At 43.8% G+C, this 23,376-nt stretch overlaps 1 protein-coding gene across 2 annotated transcripts in view; it reads left to right on the forward strand.

The window, feature by feature from the left end:
- LOC129811729 (lateral signaling target protein 2 homolog) overlaps window positions 1-23,376 on the forward strand; it is a 50,570-nt gene that overhangs the window by 18,696 nt on the left and 8,498 nt on the right. Inside the window, exons 2-10 of one of the 2 annotated variants that reach the window (XM_055863276.1) lie at window positions 8,737-8,877; window positions 11,349-11,486; window positions 11,773-11,975; window positions 12,076-12,165; window positions 12,351-12,440; window positions 12,529-12,630; window positions 12,834-14,297; window positions 15,719-15,817; window positions 16,179-16,342. In XM_055863276.1, the coding sequence (XP_055719251.1) occupies window positions 8,737-8,877; window positions 11,349-11,486; window positions 11,773-11,975; window positions 12,076-12,165; window positions 12,351-12,440; window positions 12,529-12,630; window positions 12,834-14,297; window positions 15,719-15,817; window positions 16,179-16,342 (2,491 nt within the window). The remainder of the gene's footprint in view (window positions 1-8,736; window positions 8,878-11,348; window positions 11,487-11,772; window positions 11,976-12,075; window positions 12,166-12,350; window positions 12,441-12,528; window positions 12,631-12,833; window positions 14,298-15,718; window positions 15,818-16,178; window positions 16,343-23,376) is intronic. The other variant, XM_055863277.1, reaches the window with a different exon arrangement.

Below are 23,376 nucleotides of genomic sequence, written 5' to 3' on the forward strand. Positions count from 1 at the left end.
ACATCTTTTTTTTTAAAGTTTGGACATCACAGCACAGAAGAGGAGTACAATACAGTACATTATAGTGTGCTCAACTCTAGTAGGGCTGGGTGATATGAACAAAATATTATATCACAGTATTTTAAAATATGATATCATGGTATTTGATGGTATTTTTTGTTTTTGAATAATAAAACTTGTACATTTGCTTTGAGTAGTGAGTGAACCTAGGGTGGCAGCACATACATTATTAATTGAAATCCCTTATCTTTATTTTTTGTTTTATACTGTTCAATTCAACTTCAACCAAAACAAATGTCAGCACTTTTATCATTTCCTGCACTCAATTGCAGTGGTGGAAAAGTACCCAATTGTCATACTTAGATACCTTTTTAATAGAAAATGACTCAAGTACAAGTCAATCAGTAAAATTCTACTTGAATAAAAGTATTTTGTTTAAAATATACTTAAGTATCAAAAAAAAAGTATAAATTATTTCAAATTCCTTATATTATTAAACAAACCAGATGGCACCAAATAGTTTTTATTTACGGATAGCCATGGGCACACTCAAACTCAGACATAATTTACAAACAAAGCATTGTGTTTGAGTCCTCCAGATCAGAGGCAGTAGATGACCAGGGATGTTCTCTTTACAAGTGCGTGAATTGGACCATTTTCCTGTCCTGCTAAGGTTTCAAAATGTAATGTACTTTTAGGTGTCAGGGAAAATGTATGAATTAAAACGTACAGTATTTTCTTTAGGAATATAGTAAAGTAAAAGTTGTCAAATAGTAAAGTACAGATACCCAAAAAAAACTATGTAAGTAGTACTTAAAAGTATTATTACTTAAGTACTTTACACCACTGCTCAGTTGAGAGAATTTTCATACTGCCATGTAAGGCTGCACAATATGGGCAAATCTAGGATTTATTTTCAACCAAATTTTGCAATTGCAATTACAGTTTTGTTTGAGTTGGCAACAAATTAAAATGCCAGGGAGGAGTTATTGTGACAGGGTAGGAACTAAAGTGCTGATAAGTGTTTCCTAGAGGACCTTATAAGTTTTGGCTACATTGCATGTTTTCTCTTAGCTACTTCAGGTAGCTAACATATTCTTGCTTTGCATTTAGATGATACTGTTGCACATACAACATGCTAATTTAGGTCTACACCACTGGTATTATCAGGCTGTATTAGCTAGCAACGTTTGCTCTTACTCAGTACATTTTATTAGCTAGCTAGCTAGCTATTAGCATTAGCGGCTAACAATTAGCGTCTCATAAGATATTTAGGGCAACTTGCTAAGAAACACAAACAAATAGTGTCATTGTAGAACGCTAGTGGATTTATATTAAGAAGGAAAGTGAAAACAGCATTGTCATCAACATTGTTGCATGTGCTGCATTGACCTTGCAGACTGAACGCAAGTGTCTCGTTGAGGAACAACAAATTACTTCAACATTTTTCAGAGATAGCCATGTATGCATTTAATGAATCGATTATGCAATCAATTTGACTTTATTTTTACTAATCTAACTACATAACATTCATTTATTTTAATGGTAAATCTCTATTGATAAACTGGGTAAATCAAGATATTGTCTAGGCATAACAGGGTTTCCGTTAGGAAAATGCTGTACTGGACATTTTCACTGGCAGCATTTTAATTTGAGAAATTTATCAGACATGAGTTGGGTGCGTGACCTGATTAGGTCGTCCACCCGCGGTGCTCAGAATGACAGAAATCACATTTAGATGATGGTTATTCATCTTAACCTTTCTAGCGGAACCCCTCGACAACATTCCGCTGAAAAGACAGTGTGCGAAATTCAGAAATATTTTTTTGAAATGTCATTTTCACACATTAACAAGTCCAATACAGCAAATGAAAAACTTTTTGTTAATCTACCCATCGTGTCCGATTTCAAAAAGGCTTTACAGCGAAAGCACGACATATGATTATGTTAGGTCAGAGCCAAGTCAAAAAAACACACAGCCATTTTTCCAGACAAAGATAGGAGTCACAAAAAGCAGAAATAGAGATAAAATTCATCACTAACCTTTGATGATCTTCATCAGATGACACTCATAGGTCATCATGTTACACAGTACATGTATGTTTTGTTCGATAATGTGCATATTTATATCCAACAATCTCAGTTTACATTGGCGCATTACGTGCAGTAATGTTTTGATTCCAAAACATCCGGTGATTTTGCAGATAGCCGCATCAAATCCCAGAAATACTCATAATAAACATTGATAAAAGATACAAGTGTTATTCACAGAATTAAAGATATACTTCTCCTTAATGCAACTGTGTCAGATTTTTAAAAAACTTTACGGAAAAAGCATAATCTGAGTACGGCGCTCAGAGCCCAATCCAGCCAAAGAAATATCCGCCATGTTGGAGTCAACAGAAGTTAGAAATAACATTAAATATTCACTTACCTTTGATCTTCATCAGAATGCACTCCCGGGAATCCCAGTTCGACAATAAATGACTGATTTGTTCCATGAAGTCCATTATGTCCAAATAGCCACTTGTTGTTAGCGTGTTCAGCCCAGTAATCCATCTTCATGAGGCGCAAGCACTACGTCCAGACAAAAACTTAAAAAGTTCCGTTACAGGTCGTAGAAACATTTCAAACGATGTATGGAATCAATCTTTAGGATGTTTTTAACATAAAACTTCAATAATGTTCCAACCGGAGAATTCCATTGTCAGTAGAAAAGCACTGGAACGAGAGCTATCTCTCTCTCGGGACCGCGCGTCACGAGCCTGAGACACTCTGCCAGACTACTGACTCATTCAGCTCCCATTCCCCCCTCCTTTATAGCAGACGCCTGAAACAAGTTTCTGAAGACGGTTGACATCTAGTGGAAGCCTTAAGAAGTGCAACATGACCCCATAGACACTATTCGGTAGGCCAAGCTTTGAAAAACTACAAACCTCAGATTTCCCACTTCCTGGTTGGATTTTTCTCATGTTTTCGCCTGCCATATGAGTTCTGTTATACTCACAGACATCGTTCAAACCGTTTTAGAAACTTCAGAGTGTTTTCTATCCAACACTACTAATAATATGCATAAATTAGCATCTGAGACAGAGTAGCAGGCAGTTTACTGTGTGCACGCATTTCATCCAAAAGTGAAAATGCTGCTCCCTATCCCAAACAGGTTAACAGAACATGCAACTCGAGGATGAGCACTTTGAAGATGTTAGAATAACTGCCACATTTACTTTTCCTCAGCCTACAAGATGAGTAATGAACAGCAAAATCACTAGCCTATGCCAATCTAACATACAAAAGCTTTGAATAAGAGATTCACTACATGGAACAACAGTCCCTTCAAAAAACATCTAAGGGAAGTTTGTTCTGAAGTGTCTTATTATTGTTTATTATCCTAACTCTCGCATGTCATACATAGGTACGGATACCCCCAAGGGACATCCTACTACAGTTTACAGCAGCAGGCACTTATTAACCGGTGTTCTGTGACCTGTGCTCACTGACCACGCTGAAGATGGGATGGCCTGGGGTGTGAAGACTGTGTGTTTATGCTTTAACTCTCTCTGACGGGGCTACTGTCGTTCTTAGAAAACCACACAGGCCCTCTGTTTCCTCGGCGACTTGTCTCTCTGCTCTAAAGCTTTTCATTTAGTACTGAGAGCGCGCACACACTCAGACTGCCTTTTCTCCTCTCTATCAACCTCTTTCTGGAGCACTCACAATCTGCCAGTTCCTCTCTATATATCAGCAATGTAACACCCATTTCTCTCCCCTCCATTAATGTGTATGATGGATGTTCTGGTAGTTCAGTGCCTTATGGCTGGTTGAGATGTATTGTGTTGAGAGGCAGGCCATTGATCCTTCCCAGTAGTAGAACAAACAGTTTTTTGCATTTTGTAAATCTTTAAATCCTTCGCTGCCTTTCTCCCAATCTTGGCAGCTGGGCACTGCAGCCTCTTCCCATCCTTCACAAGTTATGGATTTATAGAGATGGAGCATGTACAGTCAGGTCTAAAATTATTAGCACCCTTGATATAGATGAGCAAAGAAGACTGTGTAAAATAAATAATACAAATATTGAGTTGTATTGTATTTCCCCCCAAGAAAAAATATTGGGAAATTATTTTATACTAATATTTGCTCAGAAAGAGATTTTACAAAATCTCAAAAAGATAGGGGTCAAAATTGTGCACCCTCCCCTTGCAAGGATAACGACAGAGCCTTTTTCTAAAATGTTTTGAGATTGGAGAACATGTTGGGAGGGATCTTAGACCATTCCTCCATACAAAATCTTTCCAGATCCTTGATCTCTTTCATCTGTACTTATGGACTGCCCTCTTCAATTCCAACCACAGGTTTTCAATGTGGTTCAAGTCCGGAGACTGACATGGCCATTGCAAAATTTTGATTTGTGGTCATTAAAAAAAAAAACGTGGGGTGAGTTTTGATTTGTGTATGGCGTTATTTTCTTCCTAGAAGATCCACTTACGGCCTCCTGGCAAAGTCAACCAGGTTTTTAGCTAAAATGTCCTGGTACTTGGTAAAGTTCACGATGCTGTTGACTTTTTAAAGCTGCAAAATGTAACTCTTTCAGCGACCTGACCTAATTCACATAGAAATGTGAGTTATAGATCTGTCATTCTCATTGAAAGTAAGTCTAAGATGCGGTAGATCTGTTATTTGTGCATTTTTTTGTTTTGTGTGTCTTTTTTTTTTGTATACCAGCTTCAAATAGCTGCAAATACATTTTATTTGGTTATGGAATATATATATACTTTATGTGTGTATATATATATATATATGTATATATATATGTATATATATGTATATATGTATATATACATATATACATATATACATATATACATATATATATATATATGTGTGTATATGTGTATGTATATATATATATATACGTGTGTGTGTGTGTGTGTGTGTGTGTGTGTGGACACTCCTTCAAATTAATGGATTTGGCTTTTTCAGCTACACCCGTTGCTGACAGGTGTGTAAAATTGAGCACACAGCCATGCAAACTCCATAGACAAACATTGGCAGTAAAGTGGCCTGACTGACGAGCTCAGTAACTTTCAACGTGGCACCGTCATAGGATGCCACCTTTCTGTCAAGTTTCTGCCCTGCTAGAGCTTCCCTGGTCAACTGGAATGAGATGTTCGGCAGGGACTGGGAGACGAGTCAGGACCTCCGACTGGGGCGAAGGTTCACCTTCCAACAGGACAGCAACCCTAAGTACACAGGCAAGACAACACAGGAGTGGCTTTGGGACAAGTCTCTGAATGTCCTTGAGCGGCCCAGCCAGAGCCCGGACTTGAACCCAATCTAACATCTCTGGTGAGACCTGAAAATAGCTGTGCAGCGACGCCCCACATCCAACCTGACAGAGCTCGAGAGGATCTGCAGAGAAGAATGGGAGAAGCTTCTCAAATGCATGCGTGCTGAGAGAGTTTTCTATAGCTGTTTTTCAGTCTCAGTCCCAGCTTTGATGCACCTGTACTGACCTCGCCTTCTGGCAGGTATTTTGCCCACGGCAATGCGTTTTGCAGACCACACTACCCTCTGGAGAACCTTGCAGTTGAGGGCGGTGCAGTTGCTGTACCACGCGGTGATACAGCCCGACAGGATGCTCTCGATTGTGCATCTGTAAAAGTTGTTTTAGGTGACAAGCCACATTTTTTCAGGCTCCTGAGCTTGAAGAGATGCTATTACGCCTTCTTCACCACACTGTCTGTGTGGGTGGACCGTTTCAGTTTGTCCGTGATATGTACGCCGAGGAACTTAAAGCTTGCCACCTTCTCCATTACTGTCCCGTCGATGGGGGCGGCGTGCTCCCTCTGCTGTTTCCTGAAGTCCACGATCATCTCCTTTGTTTTGGTGAGGTTGAAAGGTTATGTTCCTGACACCACACTCCGAGGGCCCTCACCACCTCCCTGTAGGCCGTCTCGTCGTTGTTGGTAATCAAGCCTACCACTAGTGTCGTCTGCTAACTTGATGATTGAGTTGGGGGCGTGCATGGCCACGGAGTACAGGAGAGGGCTGAGAATGCACCCTTGTGTTGAGGATTAGAGGGGTGGAAATGTTTCCTACCTCCACTACCTGGGGGCAGCCCGTCAAAGTCCAGGACCCAGTTGCACAGGGCGGGGTCGAGAGCGAGGGTCTCGAGCTTAATGATGAGTTTGGAGGGTACTTTGGTGTTGAATGCTGAACTGTAGTCAATGAACAGCATTCTTACATATGTATTCCTTTTGTCCAGATGGGATAGGGCAGTGTGATGGCGATTGCGTTGTCAGTGGACCTATTGGGGCGGTAAGCAAATTGGAGTGGGTGTAGGGTAAGGTAGAGGTGATACTCAAAGCACTTCATGATGACAGAAGTGAGTGCTACGGGCCGATAGTCATTTAGCTCAGTTACCTTGGCTTTCTTGGGAACAGGAACAGTTGTGGCCATCTTGAAGAATGTGGGGACAGTAGACTGGGATAGGGATTGATTGAATATGTCTGTAAACAGAACATCCAGCTAGTCTGCGCATGCTCTGAGGACGCGGCTAGGGATGCCGTCTGGGCCGGCAGCCTTGCGAGGGTTAACACGTTTTAAATGTTTTACTCACGTTGGCCACGGAGAAGGAGAGCCCACAGGCTTTGGTAGCGGGCTGTGTTAGTGGCACTGTATTGTCCTCAAAGCGAGCAAAGAAGTTATTTAATTTTGTCTGGGCGGGTTTCTTTTTGTAATCCATGATTAGCTGTAGACCGTGTCACATACGTCTCGTGTTTGAGCCGTTGCGTTGCGACTCTACTCTGTCTCTATCTATACTGACACTTTGCTTGTTTGAGTGCCTTGTGAAGGGAATAACTACACTGTTTGTATTCGGTCATGTTTCCAGTAGCCTTGCCATGATTAAGTTTTGCACGAATGCTGCCATCAATCCACGGTTTCTGGTTAGGGATATATGTGTATGTGTGGGCACTGTATTTTTACAATATTTTCTACATTTATTGAAAATTAAATACTGTAAATCAAATTTACATAAGTATTCACACCCCTGAGTCAATACATGTTAGAATCATGTTTGGCAGTGATTAGAGCTGTGAATCTTTCTGAGTAAGTCTAAGAGATTTGCACACCAGGATTGTACAATATTTGCACAATACTATTTTTTTATTTTAATTTTGAGCTCTGTCAGGTTGTTTGTTGATCATTGCTAGACAGCCATTTTCAAGTCTTGCCATAGATGTTCAAGTATATTTAAGTCAAAACTGTAACAAGGCCACTCAGGAACATTTATCTTGGTAAGCAATTTCAGTGTATAATTTGGCCTTGGGTTTTAGGTTATTGTCCTGCTGAAATGTGAATTAATTTCCCAGGGTCTGGTGGAAAGCAGACTGAACCAGATTCCTTTAGGATTCTGTCTGCATGGCTCCATTCTAAGTTTTTTTTTTTTTTTTTTTACTCCCCAGTTCTTAAAGATTACAAGCATACCCATTACACGATGCAGACACCACTATGCTTGAAAATATGGAAGGTGGTACTCATTAATGGGTTGTATTGGATTTGCCCCTAACATAACTTTTGGTTCATTTGAATATACAAAGTGTTAATTGCTTTGACATTTTTGCCGTATTACTTTAGTGTCTTGTTGCAAACAGGATGCATGTTTTGGAATATTTCACATATTAGAGCCCAGTAAATTTCGATCCACCCTTAAGTGTGAAACATTTATTTGCCTTCCATAGCAGAGATTTTCCTACTTAATATTCACCAATGACATGATCTGTTGGGGTGGGTGGGTGTGTGTGTGCGCATGCTTTGTCAGTACCTCATACCACTTTCAACATGGCTGTGTTTATTCCGTGGATAGAGAGCTATATGACATAGAGTAGGCCTATATGCTTGTAGGTTGATAACTGTTTTTCGTCATGCTGGTTTGTTTTATTATTGAGAGAGGGAGTGCGAGAACAGTACATCAACACTGACTTAAGGGAAACCGCATGTGGGGCTCAAGAAAATATCATTAAAAACATAGCCACAGTAATCTTCCCCTCAGTCTGTGTTGTCAGGTTCCCTTAAGCAGGAGGAGGAGTTGTAGTACTATTTATTATGGTCTGCTGGTGATGTTGCCGCATCAATCCTTTGTTGTGTTTTCATAACCATTAAGATTTTATTACTCCCCCTTTCCCGGAGATAGGTCCCCACCTGCTCCCTCTCCCTTTCTGCTCCCTATTTTCTCCTCTCTTGTGCTCTCTCTCCAACCCTTTTGAGTGGCGTGGCTGTGCATGTGCTTAGCAATGGAATGATCTTCTATGCTGTGGTCTTCCCTACGGAACAGCACACGGTGTGAGATAATGACACATATCCTTTACCAGGGCCAAGCTGTCTAATTACCCCTGCTCTTCTGGGGAGAGAACAGACTATTAACCATCTGTTAACGTTCCACTCTCTAGAACCCAGCCTGTTTTCATCCATTTCACCGTCCTGGTGCTCATACACATCATACATGTACACCTCCGTAATCCTGTTTTTATGGTATTAGGTCTTTGTTGTCAGTAAAGTCGAAGGCCCCGCATGACGTATCGTTGTAACTGGGATATAGAGAAGAGGAGATGGGAGGGCCTTATTTAAAACACTTTCCCCATGTGCAATGCCCTTTACGTCAATGTTCAGCTGATCTACTACGATTTAAAAACCTCTGAAGTGCTTTATTTAACCTCTCCATCTCTGTCTGTACAGAGGACGGACCCTCAGCTCCTGGCCCAGTTCTACTATGCTGATGAGGAGCTCAACCAGGTGGCCACAGAACTAGACAGCCTAGATGGGAGGAAGGACCCTCAGAGGTGTACGCTGCTGGTCAACCAGTTCAGATCCTGTCAGGTAAGAATCTAAAGGGGCTGACACTGGTTCATTTCAGTACCCTCGGAATACGGCCACAATTCTGTAGCTGGTCTCTTATCGTTTCATTTCAGCATGTTTCTCATTTCTTTTAGACTTCCATCTCCATAAATTAATAAAAATCCATCACAGACATTTCATTTGAGAGTTAATGCTGTAACCCAGTTTGGCAGAGAGCACTTGAAGTCCACCATGCCAATCAAAGTGAGTGAATTGAGGTATTGAAGTTTGACCTCAAATGTTTAAAACTATGACGACAAACTCTACAACAGGGGAGTTTGAACTGCAAAAAGCCTGAGATTAGTTGGCTGATATGTTAGAGGCTGTGCGATTGTCCCAGTAAGCATTGATTGGACGGGCTGTTAAATCAAGCCGGTTCACAGTGGTAAGGAGAGATAAGGAGTCCCTCTGAGTGCAAGCAGTTGATTCAATCAGGTTTTGTTGCTGTTTTAAAAGCCTTTATCAGGTTATCTAGGTCAGGAATGAAGACTTGGATGAGTAACTCTGGAAAGATCAATGAAGTGGCGCTATTAGAGATTGGATCTTTAAGTCTCTCTATTTCTCTATATAGATATCATGACACCTGGATTGATGTTTTCAGGCACTATGGGGTCAGAGTAAAGGTTTTACTGTCGGGTTGTTTTGAATGACTTATGTCAGTGTTATGTAGATCCACTATAGGATATTAGTCTGCTTGACCGGAGATGACGCTTTTTCGCCTCAGACGTATTTGTCTCTGTTTGAGACCTGTCACATGACAGATGGAGGACTGTTGTGTCTATTTGGAGTTGGGGGGCTTCTAAACTGGTCTTCCTCCAGATGTGAGGTCAGGTGTGTGGGGTCTGGACATTGAGGGTTGGCTGCCGTGCTGCTGCCTGCTGTTCAGGGGGGTGGCAGACAGAGAGGTTGTTAACAGGCCCACCAATGTGCCTGAGCCTCGTGCACCCAGGGCCCAGAGGGGGATGTTCCTAATAAGGTCACTGCTTGATCCCCAACTGCTTTCCCTGTCTCTCCATCCTCCCCCACCCACCACTCGCTCTCTTTCTCCATTCCATGCTCTCATTGTCCCTTCTCCCGCCATCTCTCTCTGCTGAGTATTTGTATTCGCGTCATTATCACCTTAAATTGACCACGCCGGGAAGTACTGTGTGTTAGCTTTGCGTCATGTTGTGCTTCGTAAACCCAAAGGCTTTTAGCTGACTGCAGGATGTTTTCAGCGACTGAGAATCATCCATCCTGGTTTGGCAATTTCCATCTCTCCCCCTGAAAGAAAAGAAGTGCTTCAGGGACGCAACACAGCCTCTTATTCTCTCAGCTAGTGTTTTGCTTACACACTAATATTTATGTGAAATAAAATGCAGTTTAACGTGTAATATATGTGATACTTGTCAGGTAGGCTTTTAAATCCCATGGTTAGAAAAGTATTTTGATGTCGGTTACCTCGTTGACAAGGAACACCAGGTTAATAGCATGCTTTAATAATACCACGTATACATGAGACCCCCAGAATGGAAGCCAAGTGGTCTGAAGGTGTAGAGTTGTCTGCTCGACCCTAACGTTTCTGTTATGAGCTCTTATTGATGGCCATGGGCCTCGGAGGTGCCAAGCTGCACCAGTTATGTTGCTCTCACAGCATGGACTGCACCAGTGGAAGAGATGCTCGTTCTTCTTTTCTCTTTTCCTGGCAAAGCATCAACTTGGAGGGTAGGAGTGAAGAGCGAGCAAGCTCTCCATCTATATTCTGCTACTGTAGGTATCATCTCAACGTCATGATGTCTGATGAGAGGCTGATGGTGATCAAGATTAGGCCTAGCTGTAGTGTAGCACACAGGACAATGACCAGATGAGCATTGGGCTGGTGGGGGCACTGGGAACCGGCCAAGGCGTAGGTATTACAGCACTGCAATAAAGTCGGTGGTTAAGCTTTTTAATCTTGCTCCTCGGGGCTAGCAGCAGCAACGTAATGCTGTTCCTGGAGAGAGAGGGAGGGAGATAAAAGGCTCATTGTTCAAACTCTTGTACATGCCAGCGGCACACAAGCTCTTGATTAGCTCTGGCTGTGCGTGACAGTTTGTTTGCACCGCTGGAATTATGGGATTTAGTTGAGTGTTTTTTTTATTGCGTTGTGATTGAGGGCTGTAATGGGACCATTCTGTGCATTGGCCTGTTTAATTGTTTTCAGCCTGTTCCCTGTTCAGAGTTCTCCAGACACTGCAGGAAAATTCTCTACCTGTGGTGGGGCTGTTGAGTGGATGGTTTTACAGTGGTAGTTTGTGAAACATTATGATCAAAACTTCCGCGTTTTGTTTGCGGTCGTTCATCACCAACAGAATTTGTGTTATTGACGCCCCTTTTCATTCAGTACATTTTATCTTGACACCCTTTTTTTGTTCAGTACGTTTATTCACTCATTTATTCAATCTCTATCCCTGTCACTCTCCCTGTGTCTGCAGGACAATGTGTTGAACATTATCAACCAGATCATGGATGAATGTATTCCTGGCGACAGAGCCAACAGAGACTTCTGTGTCAAGTTCCCAGAGGAGATTCGCCATGACAACCTGGCTGGACAGCTATGGTTTGGGGCTGAGGTACTGTACTGTATACCCTCCAGTATCATCTCAAATAACATTAATAATACGTACTCTGCATGAATGTTAGTCTGCTTGACACTATAGGCATTCATCAGTTACATTCATGTTTCCACAATGTAGTGGTCAGCTGGATCATTGTGTAACTCATTCCTTGTGTTAGCCACTTGTGCATAGACAAGTTTTGTCTTGAAGAAAAATATACAATATTTGAATGAGACTACCCTGGATAAAGAAGGGTTAAATAACACAAGTCATTCCCTTCTCTCGCCATCTTTACGTGAAGTGTCTGGCTGCAGGCTCAATCATCATGAACAGGGAGATAGAGAGCATGGCCATGAGGCCTCTAGCCAAGGACCTGACCAGTAGTCTGGAGGAGGTCCGCAACATCACGCGAGACCAGGCCCTCAGAGACCTCAACTTCTACACCGACCGCATGAGGGACACGCTGCGCCACTTCGACAGCCTCTTTGCTGAGTTTGAGCTCAGGTAGCTACAGGACATCAGCATCTTACACTATTGGACATCATCAACATATTTGACTGTATGTATTTTAATGTATTTTTACATGATTCCCTCTGTCTGTCAGCTATGTATCAGCCATGGTGCCTGTGAAGTCTCCCAAAGAATACTATGTTCAGCAGGATGTGATTGTGCTCTTCTGTGAGACTGTGGAGAGGTGAGTTGTATGGGGGGGAGACAGAGAAAGAGAGACAAACCATGTCACGGGGAAAAGCCATGGGACTGTATGAAGGCTAGGTTTGAGTTTTTAGGTTTGTAACGTTGGAGTTGGTACTAAGATGACAGTCGAGTGGTTGTCCAATATTATTTCACAGCCTCACGGCTTTGTTGTGTTTGTCTCAGGGCACTCAAGCTGGGCTATCTCAGCCAAGATATGATCGATGACTATGAACCGGCTCTGATGTTTACAATCCCCAGACTAGCCATTGTGTGGTAAGTGTTGTTTTCTGTCTCCTCTTGTTCATCTTCCAGAACTCTCTGATACTAATAACATTTTATAACCCCCCTGTCTCTCCCTCAGTGGTCTGGTGGTGTACAGTGAAGGTCCACTCAACCTGGATAGGAAACCAGGGGACATGTCTGAGCTCTTCCGGCCCTTCCGCACTTTACTGAAGAAGATCAGGTACTGTTAAGAGGATGCATATATAGATTGTTCTCTGTATTTAATCATAGGTAGAAAATAGCTCTGAACCATCGCAACAATCTTGTGGACATAATTCGATTTTGCCGAACAGTCTAAAAATCATGGGCCAATATCATCCTTATTGCGTGATTATTTTAGGCTGGGCGTTTAAGTATCTTATTACGGTTGTGTTATTCCCATAGGGACCTGCTGCAGACCCTGTCAGAGGAGGAGTTGTTGACGCTGGAGCGGAGCCTCTGTATCTCTCAGGACGGGTTCCCCTTAGTCCCCGAGCTTCCCCCCACCCCAGCCCCCACCATTGCCCCAGACCCCCTCTCATCCAGCAGCCCCACCGGTGACATCCCGGAGGAGCTGGCTGAGAGGGAGCAGCAGCAGCAAGAGGTGCTGTCTCTGTGCATCTCCCACATCCAGGATGTGGAGGACAGGGAGTGGGAGGAGGTGGAGAGGGGGGGAGAGGAGGAGCGGGGTAGTCTGTTTGAGGAGGCGGAGGAGGCGGACCAGGCCTGCTCCATGCAATATGATGAGGAGGAGATTGAACAGCTCAACATGATGGTGCACCGCGTGGGGGACGAGATGTTCACGCTGCTGTCCCCTCCCAGCCAGGGACAGTCCCCAGCCCACCGCCCCAACAAAGGGGGCTCTATCGGTAGCTCCAGCACCGAGGCCTCCCCCATCCGAGTGCTGGTGGGCCAGGGCAGGACAGGTCTCTACCACGAGGAAGAGGACAGAGTCTTCTTCATGGAGGACCTGGACGCAGGAGGGGACCTTGTGACCAGCAGTCGTCTAACCTCACCTTCCAAAGCCCCTCAGCCCTCTTCTCCTCAGCCCAGCAGGCCTGGCCCCCTGACCGACTCATCCAGGAATGGATGGTCCGCTGAAGCCCAGTCAGATCTGTCCCAGCATCCTCACAGCCAGCCCTCACAGTGCCACAGCACCAAGCGACCTGGCCCTGGCCGGGAGCCTCTGCCCTACACTAACGGCTGGGAGGTGGGCCTGGAGGGGGCGGAAACTGCTGAGGTCATCGCACACCGCATGGGAGGGATGAAGCTATCGGCCACCGTCATTTTCAACCCCCACTCCCCCAGCCTGACTGAGCTGGCTGTAGACAAGCTGCTCTTGCCCCGACACCTCTCCTCCTCAGAGACAGAGCCATGCGCCCCCCTGGTGGCCACAAACTGCCTGCTCAACTCCTGTGTCTGCTGCGGCAGCTGTGAGGTCGGCCATGATGACACCCTCACCATGGACACCACAGGGCTGGGAATGAGCCTGGGGCTGGACAAACACTGCAAGCCCCACAGCTCTGTCATCCAGTCCTCTGCCTGCCACCTAGCTTCCTCAGGACACGACCTACATGGGAAAGGGGACTCTCCCCCCCAGCTGACGCCCCCCTCTCGCTGTTCCTCAGAGCCACCTCCGGGGGAGGAGGAAGGGGACCAGCGCTGTGACAAGTGCCTGGTGGTGGTGGCCCCGGGGCCTCAGCAGTGCCTGGGCCAGAACAGGAGCCCCATTGGGGTAAGGGGAACCCCAGAACCTTGTTCCCACCAGTGCAGGACAGTGAGGAGGCCCCAGGCCAGCGGGGGAAGGGACAGGACTGGGACCAGAGAGGCAGACAGTGAGTCCAAGGAAGAGATCAAGAAGAACACTAGGTATGAATATACAGAGCATTTGGAAAGTATTCAGACCCCTTGACTTTTTCCACATTTTGTTACGTTACAGCAATATTCTAAAATTGATTAAATATTTTTCCCCCCTCAATCTATACACAATACCCCATAATGACAAATAATTTTTTTGGGGGGGGACTTAAATATCACATTTGCATAAGTATTCAGATCCTTTACTCAGTACTTTGTTGAAGCACCTTTGGCAGCGATTACAGCCTCGAGTCTTCTCGGGTATGACGCTACCATCTTGGCACACCTGTATTTGGGGAGTTTCTACCATTTTTCTCTGCAGATCCTCTCAAGCTCTGTCAGGTTGGATGGGGAGCATCGCAGCACAGCTATTTTCAGGTCTCTCCAGAGATGTTAGGTTCTGGGCTCTGGCTGGGCCACTCAAGGATATTCAGAGACTTGTCCCGAAGCCACTCCTGCGTTGTCTTGGCTGTGTGCTTAAGGTCATTGTCCTGTTGGAAGGTGAACCTTAGCCACAGTCTGAGGTCCTGAGCGCTCTGGAGCAGGTTTTCATCAAGGATCTCTCTGTACTTTGCTCTGTTCATCTTTTCCTCGATCCTGACTAGTCTCCCAGTCTCTGCCACTGAAAAACCCACAGCATGATGCTGCCACCACCATGTTTCACCACAGGGATGGTGGCAGGTTTCCTCCAGATGTGATGCTTGGCATTCAGGCCAAATAGTTCAATATTGGTTTCATCAGACCAGAGAATTTTGTTTCTCATAAGTGTGCAAAGCTGTCATCAAGGCAAAGGCTACTTTGAAGTTTCTAAAATATATTTTGATTTGTTTGAGACTTTTTTGGTTACTACATGATTCCATATGTGTTATTTCATAGTTTCGGTTGTCTTCACTGTTATTCTACAATGTAGAAAATAGAAAGACCCTGGAATGAGTAGGTGTCCACATACAATTCCAGTCAAAGTTAAGAAGCTATTTATTTTGATTACTTTTAATACATTTGCAAAATGTTTACATCTGTTTTTGCTTTGTCATTCTGGTGTGTTGTGTGTAGATTGATAAGGGAGGGAAACAATTGAATCCATTTTAGAACAAAATGTGGACAAAGTCAAGGGGTCTGAATCCTTTCAGAATGCACTATGTGCTATACATGTGGTGTTTGGGTGATGTGTTATTAGGGCTCCACTTCATAGCATGTAGGCCTCAACAACAGTCATTTACATCTCTTTTGAAAGCAAACTTCCTCCACGTCTGGTCTCTGGCTAATTTAATCCACATCTTGTCATCCAGTTTTATGTTCTGTTTGCTATTTGCACTTTGCTTTATGCTACTTTTGTAGCGTAACTTTCACAGATCCTATTTTATATTGCCCATCTGTTATCAGTTTATATTTTATATTTAATTATTTAGCTTTTCCTCTTTTGTTATTCCCAGTTTTTTTCAGGACTCTCCTCTCAGCTCAGTCTCCAGTAGTGACTGTGAGAGTGTGTCTGTCACCACATGTAGTCTGTCCAGCAGTGCTTACACAGCCAGGTAACCGCTGACCCATTTGTGAGCGGCTGTATCTGTACTGTGTGTGTGTGTGTGTGTGTGTGTGTGTGTGTGTTTCTGTTTCATATGTTACAGATTATGGTCATATAAACCTTTCCCATCAACATCTCTATTTCACCCATTACTCACTTTGAGATTGAAATCAAACACAACCCCTATTGTACAATGCATATTCAGTACAGTACACTATGTTGATGAGCAGTGTTGTGTGTTGATAAGAATGACAATGAATGTGACTGTCCCTCCCCCTGCGCTTCTCTCCATTCTGTCTCCATCTCCCTTCACTGTATGTCTCCATCTCTCTTTCTCTCTCTGCCATGTTCGCTCCTCCTGTCTGCTCCAGCCCTGTCAGCAGTCTGACCACGAGCTCGGGGACGTCAGAGGATCTGGACCACCATGAAATCCAGCTGGCCCTGCAGGCTGCTAAAATGGCCGCCAGGAACAAGATCCGCTCGCGCTTCCACAGCAGCAGTGACCTCATCCACCGCCTCTTCGTCTGCATATCGGGTATGTCTCTCAATCAATCAATCAAATGTATTTATAGAGCCATTTTTACAACCGCAGTTGTCACAAAGTGCTTGTACAGAAACCAAGCCTAAAACCCCAGAGAGCAACTAATGCAGATGTAGCGGCACGGTGGCTAGGAAAAACTCCCTACAAAGTCAAGAATCTAGGAAGCAACCTAGATGGTAACCAGGCTTGCTCTTCTGGCTGTGCCTGGTGGAGATTATAAGAGTACGTGGCCAGTAAGGCCAGGTCGTTCTTCAAGATTTTCATAGAAGACAAGCGGGGTCAAATATTAATCACAGTGGTTGTACAGGGTGCAAGAGGTCAGCACCTCGGGAGTTAATGTCAGTTGGCTTTTCAGCTGATCATTTAGAGGTCGAGACAATATGTGGGGGGGGGGGGGGGGGGGGGGGTTCCATGGCCACAGGCAGAACAGCACGACCAGGTAACTGAGGACAGGAACAGGCAGGAGTCGTCAGGCCAGGTAGTCCTGAGGCATGGTACTAGGCCTCAGGTTCTCTGGGAGAATTAGAGCAAACCTATCTAAGATCACACAGGACAACAGATAAGACAGGAAAATTACACCATATATAACAGACTGACCCTAGTCCCCCGGCACAAAGACTATTGCAGCATAAATACAGGAGACAGACCGGGTGGGTCGGGGGACACTGGCCCCGTCCAAAGTTACCCCCGGACAAGGATAACCCCACCCACTTTGGCAAAGCACAGCCCCCACACCACTAGGGATATCAGCAGGCCAGTAACGTACTACCCTGAGACAAGGCCGAGTATAGCCCACAAAGATCTCCCCACCGCACAAGCCCGAGGACAGGAAGGACGGAAGAGCATGAGCAAGCCAGTGACTCGGCCCCGTAATAGGGTCAGAGGCAGAGAATCCCAGTGGAGATAAGGGATCTGGCAAGGCAGAGACAGCAAGGGTGGGTCGTCACTCCAGTGCCTTGCCATTCACCTTCACGCTCCTGGGCCAGACTACACTCAATCATAGGACCTACTGAAGAGATGAGTCTTTAGTAACGACTTCAAGGTTGAGACCAGCTGTCTGCTTAGAAGGAGCCCTGCGTCTTGTGACTAGTGTACGTGTAGGTATGTACTGCAGAACCAAATCGGCGGAAGCCAGTGTAGGGAGGCTAGCACTGGGGTAATATGATATTTTTGGGGGTTCTAGTCAAGATTCTAGCAGCCGTATTTAGAGTAGAGGTCGACCGATTATGACTTTTCAACGCCGATACTGATTATCGGAGGACCAAAAAAAGCCCATACGGATTAATCTGCCATTTTTTTTATACATTTATTTATTTTTAGTTATTTATTTATTTGTAATAATGACAATTACAACAATACTGAATGAACACTTATTTTAACTTAATATAATACATCAATCAAATCAATTTAGCCTCAAATAAATAATGAAACATGTTCAATTTGGTTTAAATAATTCAAAAACAAAGTGTTGGAGAAGTAAAAGTGCAACATGTTAGCTTTTTTAGATGGCACGTTTAAGTTCCTTGCTCAGAACATGAGAACATATGAAAGCTGGTGGTTCCTTTTAACATGAGTCTTCAATATTCCCTGGTAAGAAGTTTTAGGTTGTAGTTATTATAGGACTATTTTTCTCTCTCTACGATTTGTATTTCATATACCTTTGACTATTGGATGTTCTTATAGGCACTTTAGTATTACCAGTGTAACAGTATAGCTTCCAGGAACACATCGACAACAGACACCCTCAAAGCATCGTTACCCATCACTTCACAAAAGCCGCGGCCCTTGCAGAGCAAGGGGAACAACTACTCCAAGTCTCAGAGCGAGTGACATTTGAAACGCAATTAGCGCGCACCCCGCTAACTAGCTAGCCATTTCACATCGGTTACACCAACCTAATCTCGGGAGTTGATAGGCTTGAAGTCATAAACAGCGCAATGCTTGAAGCACTGCGAAGAGCTGCTGGCTGACGGACTAAAGTGCTGTTTGAATGAATGCTTACGAGCCTGATGCTGCCTACCACCGCTCAGTCAGACTGCTATATCAAATCATAGACTTAATTATAACATAATAACACACAGAAATACGAGCCTTAGGTCATTTAATATGGTCAAATCCGGAAACTATCATTTCGAAAATAAAACGTTTATTCTTTCAGTGAAATACGGAACCGTTCCGTATTTTATCTAACGGGTGGCATCCATAAGTCTAAATATTCCTGTTACATTGCACAACCTACAATGTTGTCATAATTACGTAAAATTCTGGCAAATTAGTTCGCAACGAGCCAGGCGGCCCAAACTGTTGCATATACCCTGACTCTGCGTGCAATGAACGCAAGAGAAGTGACACAATTTCCCTAGTTTAATATTGCCTGCTAACATGAATTTTTTTAAACTAAATATGCAGGTTTAAAAAATATATACTTCTGTGTATTGATTTTAAGAAATGCATTGATGTTTATGGTTAGGTACATTCGTGCAACGATTATGCTTTTTTCCGCAAATGCGCTTTTGTTAAATCATCCCCCGTTTGGCGAAGTTGGCTGTCTTTGTTAGGAAGAAATAGTCTCCACGGTTCGCAACGAGCCAGGCGGCCCAAACTGCTGCATATACCCTGACTCTGTTGCACAGAACGCAAGAGAAGTGACACAATTTCCCTAGTTAAAAGAAATTCATGTTAGCAGGCAATATTAACTAAATATGCAGGTTTAAAAATATATACTTGTGTATTGATTTTAAGAAAGGCATTGATGTTTATGGTTAGGTACACATTGGTGCAACAACAGTGCTTTTTTTGCGAATGCGCTTGTTAAATCACCCGTTTGATGAAGTAGGCTGTGATTCAATGATAAATTTACAGGCACCACATCGATTATATGCAACGCAGGACAAGCTAGATAAACTAGTAATATCATCAACCACGTGTAGTTAACTAGTGACTATGTTAAGATTGATTGTTTTTTATTAGAAACGTTTAATGCTAGCTAGCACCTTACCTTGGCTCCTTGCTGCACTCACATAACAGGTAGTCAGCCTGCCACGCAGTCTCCTCGTGGAGTGCAATGTAATCGGCCATGATCGGTGTCCAAAAATACCGATTTGTTATGAAAACTTGAAATCGGCCCTAATTAATCGGCCATTCCGATTAATCGGTCGACCTCTAATTTAGAACTAGCTGAAGGTTATTTAGTGCCTTATCCGAAGAGTAGAGCATTGCAGTAGTCTAATCTTGAAGTTACAAAAGCATTGATTAGCGTTTCTGCATCAAAGTTGGACAAAAAGTGTCAGAATTTTCAAATGTTACGAAGACGACATGCGAAGCTGGTCATAAAATATTTTTTATATGTTCATTGAAGTAGAGATCAGGGTCCAGAGTAACGCTGAGGTCCTTCAGTTTTATTTGAGACGACAGTACAACCCTCAAGATTAATTGTCAGATTTGACAGCAGATCTTTGTTTCTTGGGACCTAGAACTAGCATCTCTGTTTTGTCCGAGTTTAAAAGTAGTACATTTGCCGCTATTCACTTCCTCTTATCTGAAATACACGCTTCAAGGGTAGGCAATTTTGGGATTTCACCATGTTACATCTAGAGATACATCTTGTGTGTCGTCTGCATAACAGGGAAAGTTGACATTGTGTTTCTCAATGACATCACCAAGAGGCTGCATATATAGAGAAAACAATAGGGATCCTAGAACGGATAGTGGTCTCGCTCCAAGGGCCTAGCTGTAGTTTGATGGGGTAAATCAGTCTACATGTTGCTCATGTTTTTGTTTATTTTGTTATTAATACTTTGACACCAAAATAAAATGAAAATGTACTTTTATTACTTTACTGATCTGTACTCCAAACACCCTCCAACGGATTTACACTGTATTCCACAATGCACTAGCCTACTTGGCTTTTCTCTTTTCTCATATGCACCACAGTTGCACCCGGTATCCTGTTTATGCCTAGCTTGCACGCCTCCAGTTCCAGTGGCATGCATTGAAACGTGTGGCTTTCTTTTGCAAAATAACTATGTATTAATGGACTTATTTATTCACCATCACATTAAGGTGTAGGGCATTCAATGTATTACATGGAAGAATAGCAGGTCTATTTTGCTACAGAGAAGTAGCTCATTGTTCCCTTGTTGGCGCAAACACTAGCCTAGCGTCTAAGTAACGTTAGTTAGCTAGCTATCAAGCTAGCCAGGTTTTCTTAGAAGCTTGTACACACCCCACAGCCCATTCAGCTAGAATTACAGATTGTCCCGGTAGTGACTGTTTTGAATCCCTGCTGTTTCCGTCTGCCTTGTGAGCTGCCCTTTCTGGAACTGAGAGGAGTAACAGAGTAGCCCACGTTACTACCATAACAAAGACCAAAGCCGGTGGGAGTACCGTTGAGGACAAAAATTGTTCTACAAGCAGTTCTTACAACAAAAAGAAACTGGCTTCAAGTTTTGTCCAAATACTGGTGGTCAGTCCATTCTTTTATTAGTTATCTGACCAGAGAGGTCCAGGACCTGAAGAACAGTTAGCAGTTCTCCCAGTGTTAGCTCGATGAGTTTAGAGGAGAACAGCAAGATGACTGCAATCTGTAAGGCATTGAGAGAGGACATCAGTTGTGTATGTGAATCGATGATAACAATGACGGAGAAATCTGATTATCTTGAGGGAGAATCAAGGCGGAACAATATTGTTGAGGACGGAATTGCAAAATCTCCTCACGAAACCTGCACGGCGTTTGAGGACAACGAGGACTATCCTGAAGCTGTGCGCCATAAGCGGAAAGAACTTATCCCAGCCATGAAAGCTGCCAAAGCGCGTGGGGACATTGCTTACATCCACTGTGACAGTCTCATTGTCCAGCCTCCCTCCCAAAAGCCTGGAAGGGATGAGAGCCAAGCATGTCGTTTCGTAGCTTCAACACCCCCCCCCCCCAGCACACACACAATTACACACACAAACTGATTGATGGAATGCTGTTTTATTTTTTGCTTTGTTTGTTCTTTTCCATTTTTATTTCTGATAAACTACCCAGGAAAGGGCTAAAAATGGTCCACCACCCAAAGGACATCCAGCCAACTTGACACAACTGTTCGAAGCATTGGAATCAACATGGGCCAGCATCCCTGTGGAGTGCTTTCGACACATTGTGGAGTCCATGCCCCGACGATTTGAGGCTGTTCTGAGGGCAAAAGGAGGTGCAAATCAATATTAGGAAGGTGTTCCTAATGTTTTGTACACTCAGTGTATGTGTAGATTTAGAAATAAAGTTCATGAAATCATTAACTTGATAACATCAGATAACATTCATATATTAGCCACTTCTGAGACTCACTTAGATAATTTCTTTCATGATACAGCAGTAGCAATTCAAGGATATAATATCTACAGAAGAGACAGGAATGCCTATGGGGAGGTGTTGCTGTATATATTCAGAGCCATATCCCTGCAATGCTTAGACAAGATCTCATGTCAAGTGTTATTAAAGCGTTGTGGTTGCAGGTTCACCAGTCTCATCTAAAGCCTATTATTTTTACAATGTTGCTATAGGCCACCAAGTGCTAACAGTCAGTACCTAAATAATGTCTGTGTGTACAATGCTTAATAGTGTATATGATGTAAACTGAGAGGTCTACTTTCTTGGGGACCTGAATATTGACTGGTTTTCATCATGCTGGCCGCTCAAGATTACTAATCTGGTTCAGGTTATTAATCAACCTATCAGGGTGTTTACAAACGCTACTTGAGTTATATCATCCACATGTATTGATCATATTTGTATTAATACTGTAGAACTTTGTTCTGAAGCTGTATCCGTACCCAGTGGATGCAGGGATCATAATATAGTGGTTGTATCCAGGAAAGCCCAGGTTCTTAAAGCTGGGCCTAAAATACTGTGTAAGAGGTCATATAAAATATTTAGCTATGTGGATTATAAACTCAGCAAAGAAAGAAACATCCCTTTTTCAGGACCCTGTCTTTCAAAGATAATTAATAAAAATCCAACTTCACAGATCTTCATTGTAAAGGGTTTAAACACTGTTTCCCATGCTTGTCCAATGAACCATAAACAATTAATGAACATACACCTGTGGAACGGTTGTTTAGACACTAACAGCTTACAGACGGTAGGCAATTAAGGTCACAGTTATGAAAACTTAGGCCTTTCTACTGACTCTAAAAAAACACCAAAAGGAAGATGCCCAGGGTCCCTGCTCATCTGCGTGAAAGTGCCTTAGGCATGCTGCAAGGAGGCATGAGGACTGCAGATGTGGCCAGGGCAATAAATTGCAATGTCCGTACTGTGAGATGCCTAAGACAGCGCTACAGGGAGACGGGACGGACAGCTGATCGTCCTCGCAGTGGCAGACCACATGTAACAACACCTGCACAGGATCGGTACATCCAAACATCACACCTGCGGGACAGGTACAGGATGGCAATAACAACTGCCCGAGTTACACCAGGAACGCACAATCCCTCCATCAGTGCTCAGACTGTCTGCAATAGGCTGAGAGAGGCTGGACTGAGGGCTTGTAGGCCTGTTGTAAGGCAGGTCCTCACCAGACATCACTGGCAACAACGTCGACTATGGGCAAAAAACCCACAGTTGCTGGACCAGACAGGACTGGCAAAAAGTGCTCTTCACTGACGAGTCGCGGTTTTGTCTCACCAGGGGTGATGGTCGGATTCGCTTTTATCTTCGAAGGAATGAGCGTTTCACTAAGGCCTGTACTCTGGAGCGGGCTCGATTTGGAGGTGGAGGGTCCATCATAGTCTGGGGCGGTGTGTCACAGCATCATCGGACTGAGCTTGTTGTCATTGCAGGCAATCTCAACTCTGTGCATTACAGGGAAGACCTCCCTCATGTGGTACCCTTCCTGCAGGCTCATCCTGACATGACCCTCTAGCATGACAATGCTACAAGCCATACTGCTCGTTCGGTGCGTGATTTCCTGCAAGACAGGAATGTCAGTGTTCTGCCATGGCCAGCGAAGAGCCCGGATCTCAATCCCATTGAGCACATCTGGGAC

Source organism: Salvelinus fontinalis, chromosome 15 (genome assembly GCF_029448725.1).
Source record: "Salvelinus fontinalis isolate EN_2023a chromosome 15, ASM2944872v1, whole genome shotgun sequence".
Classification (NCBI taxonomy): Eukaryota; Metazoa; Chordata; class Actinopteri; order Salmoniformes; family Salmonidae; genus Salvelinus; species Salvelinus fontinalis.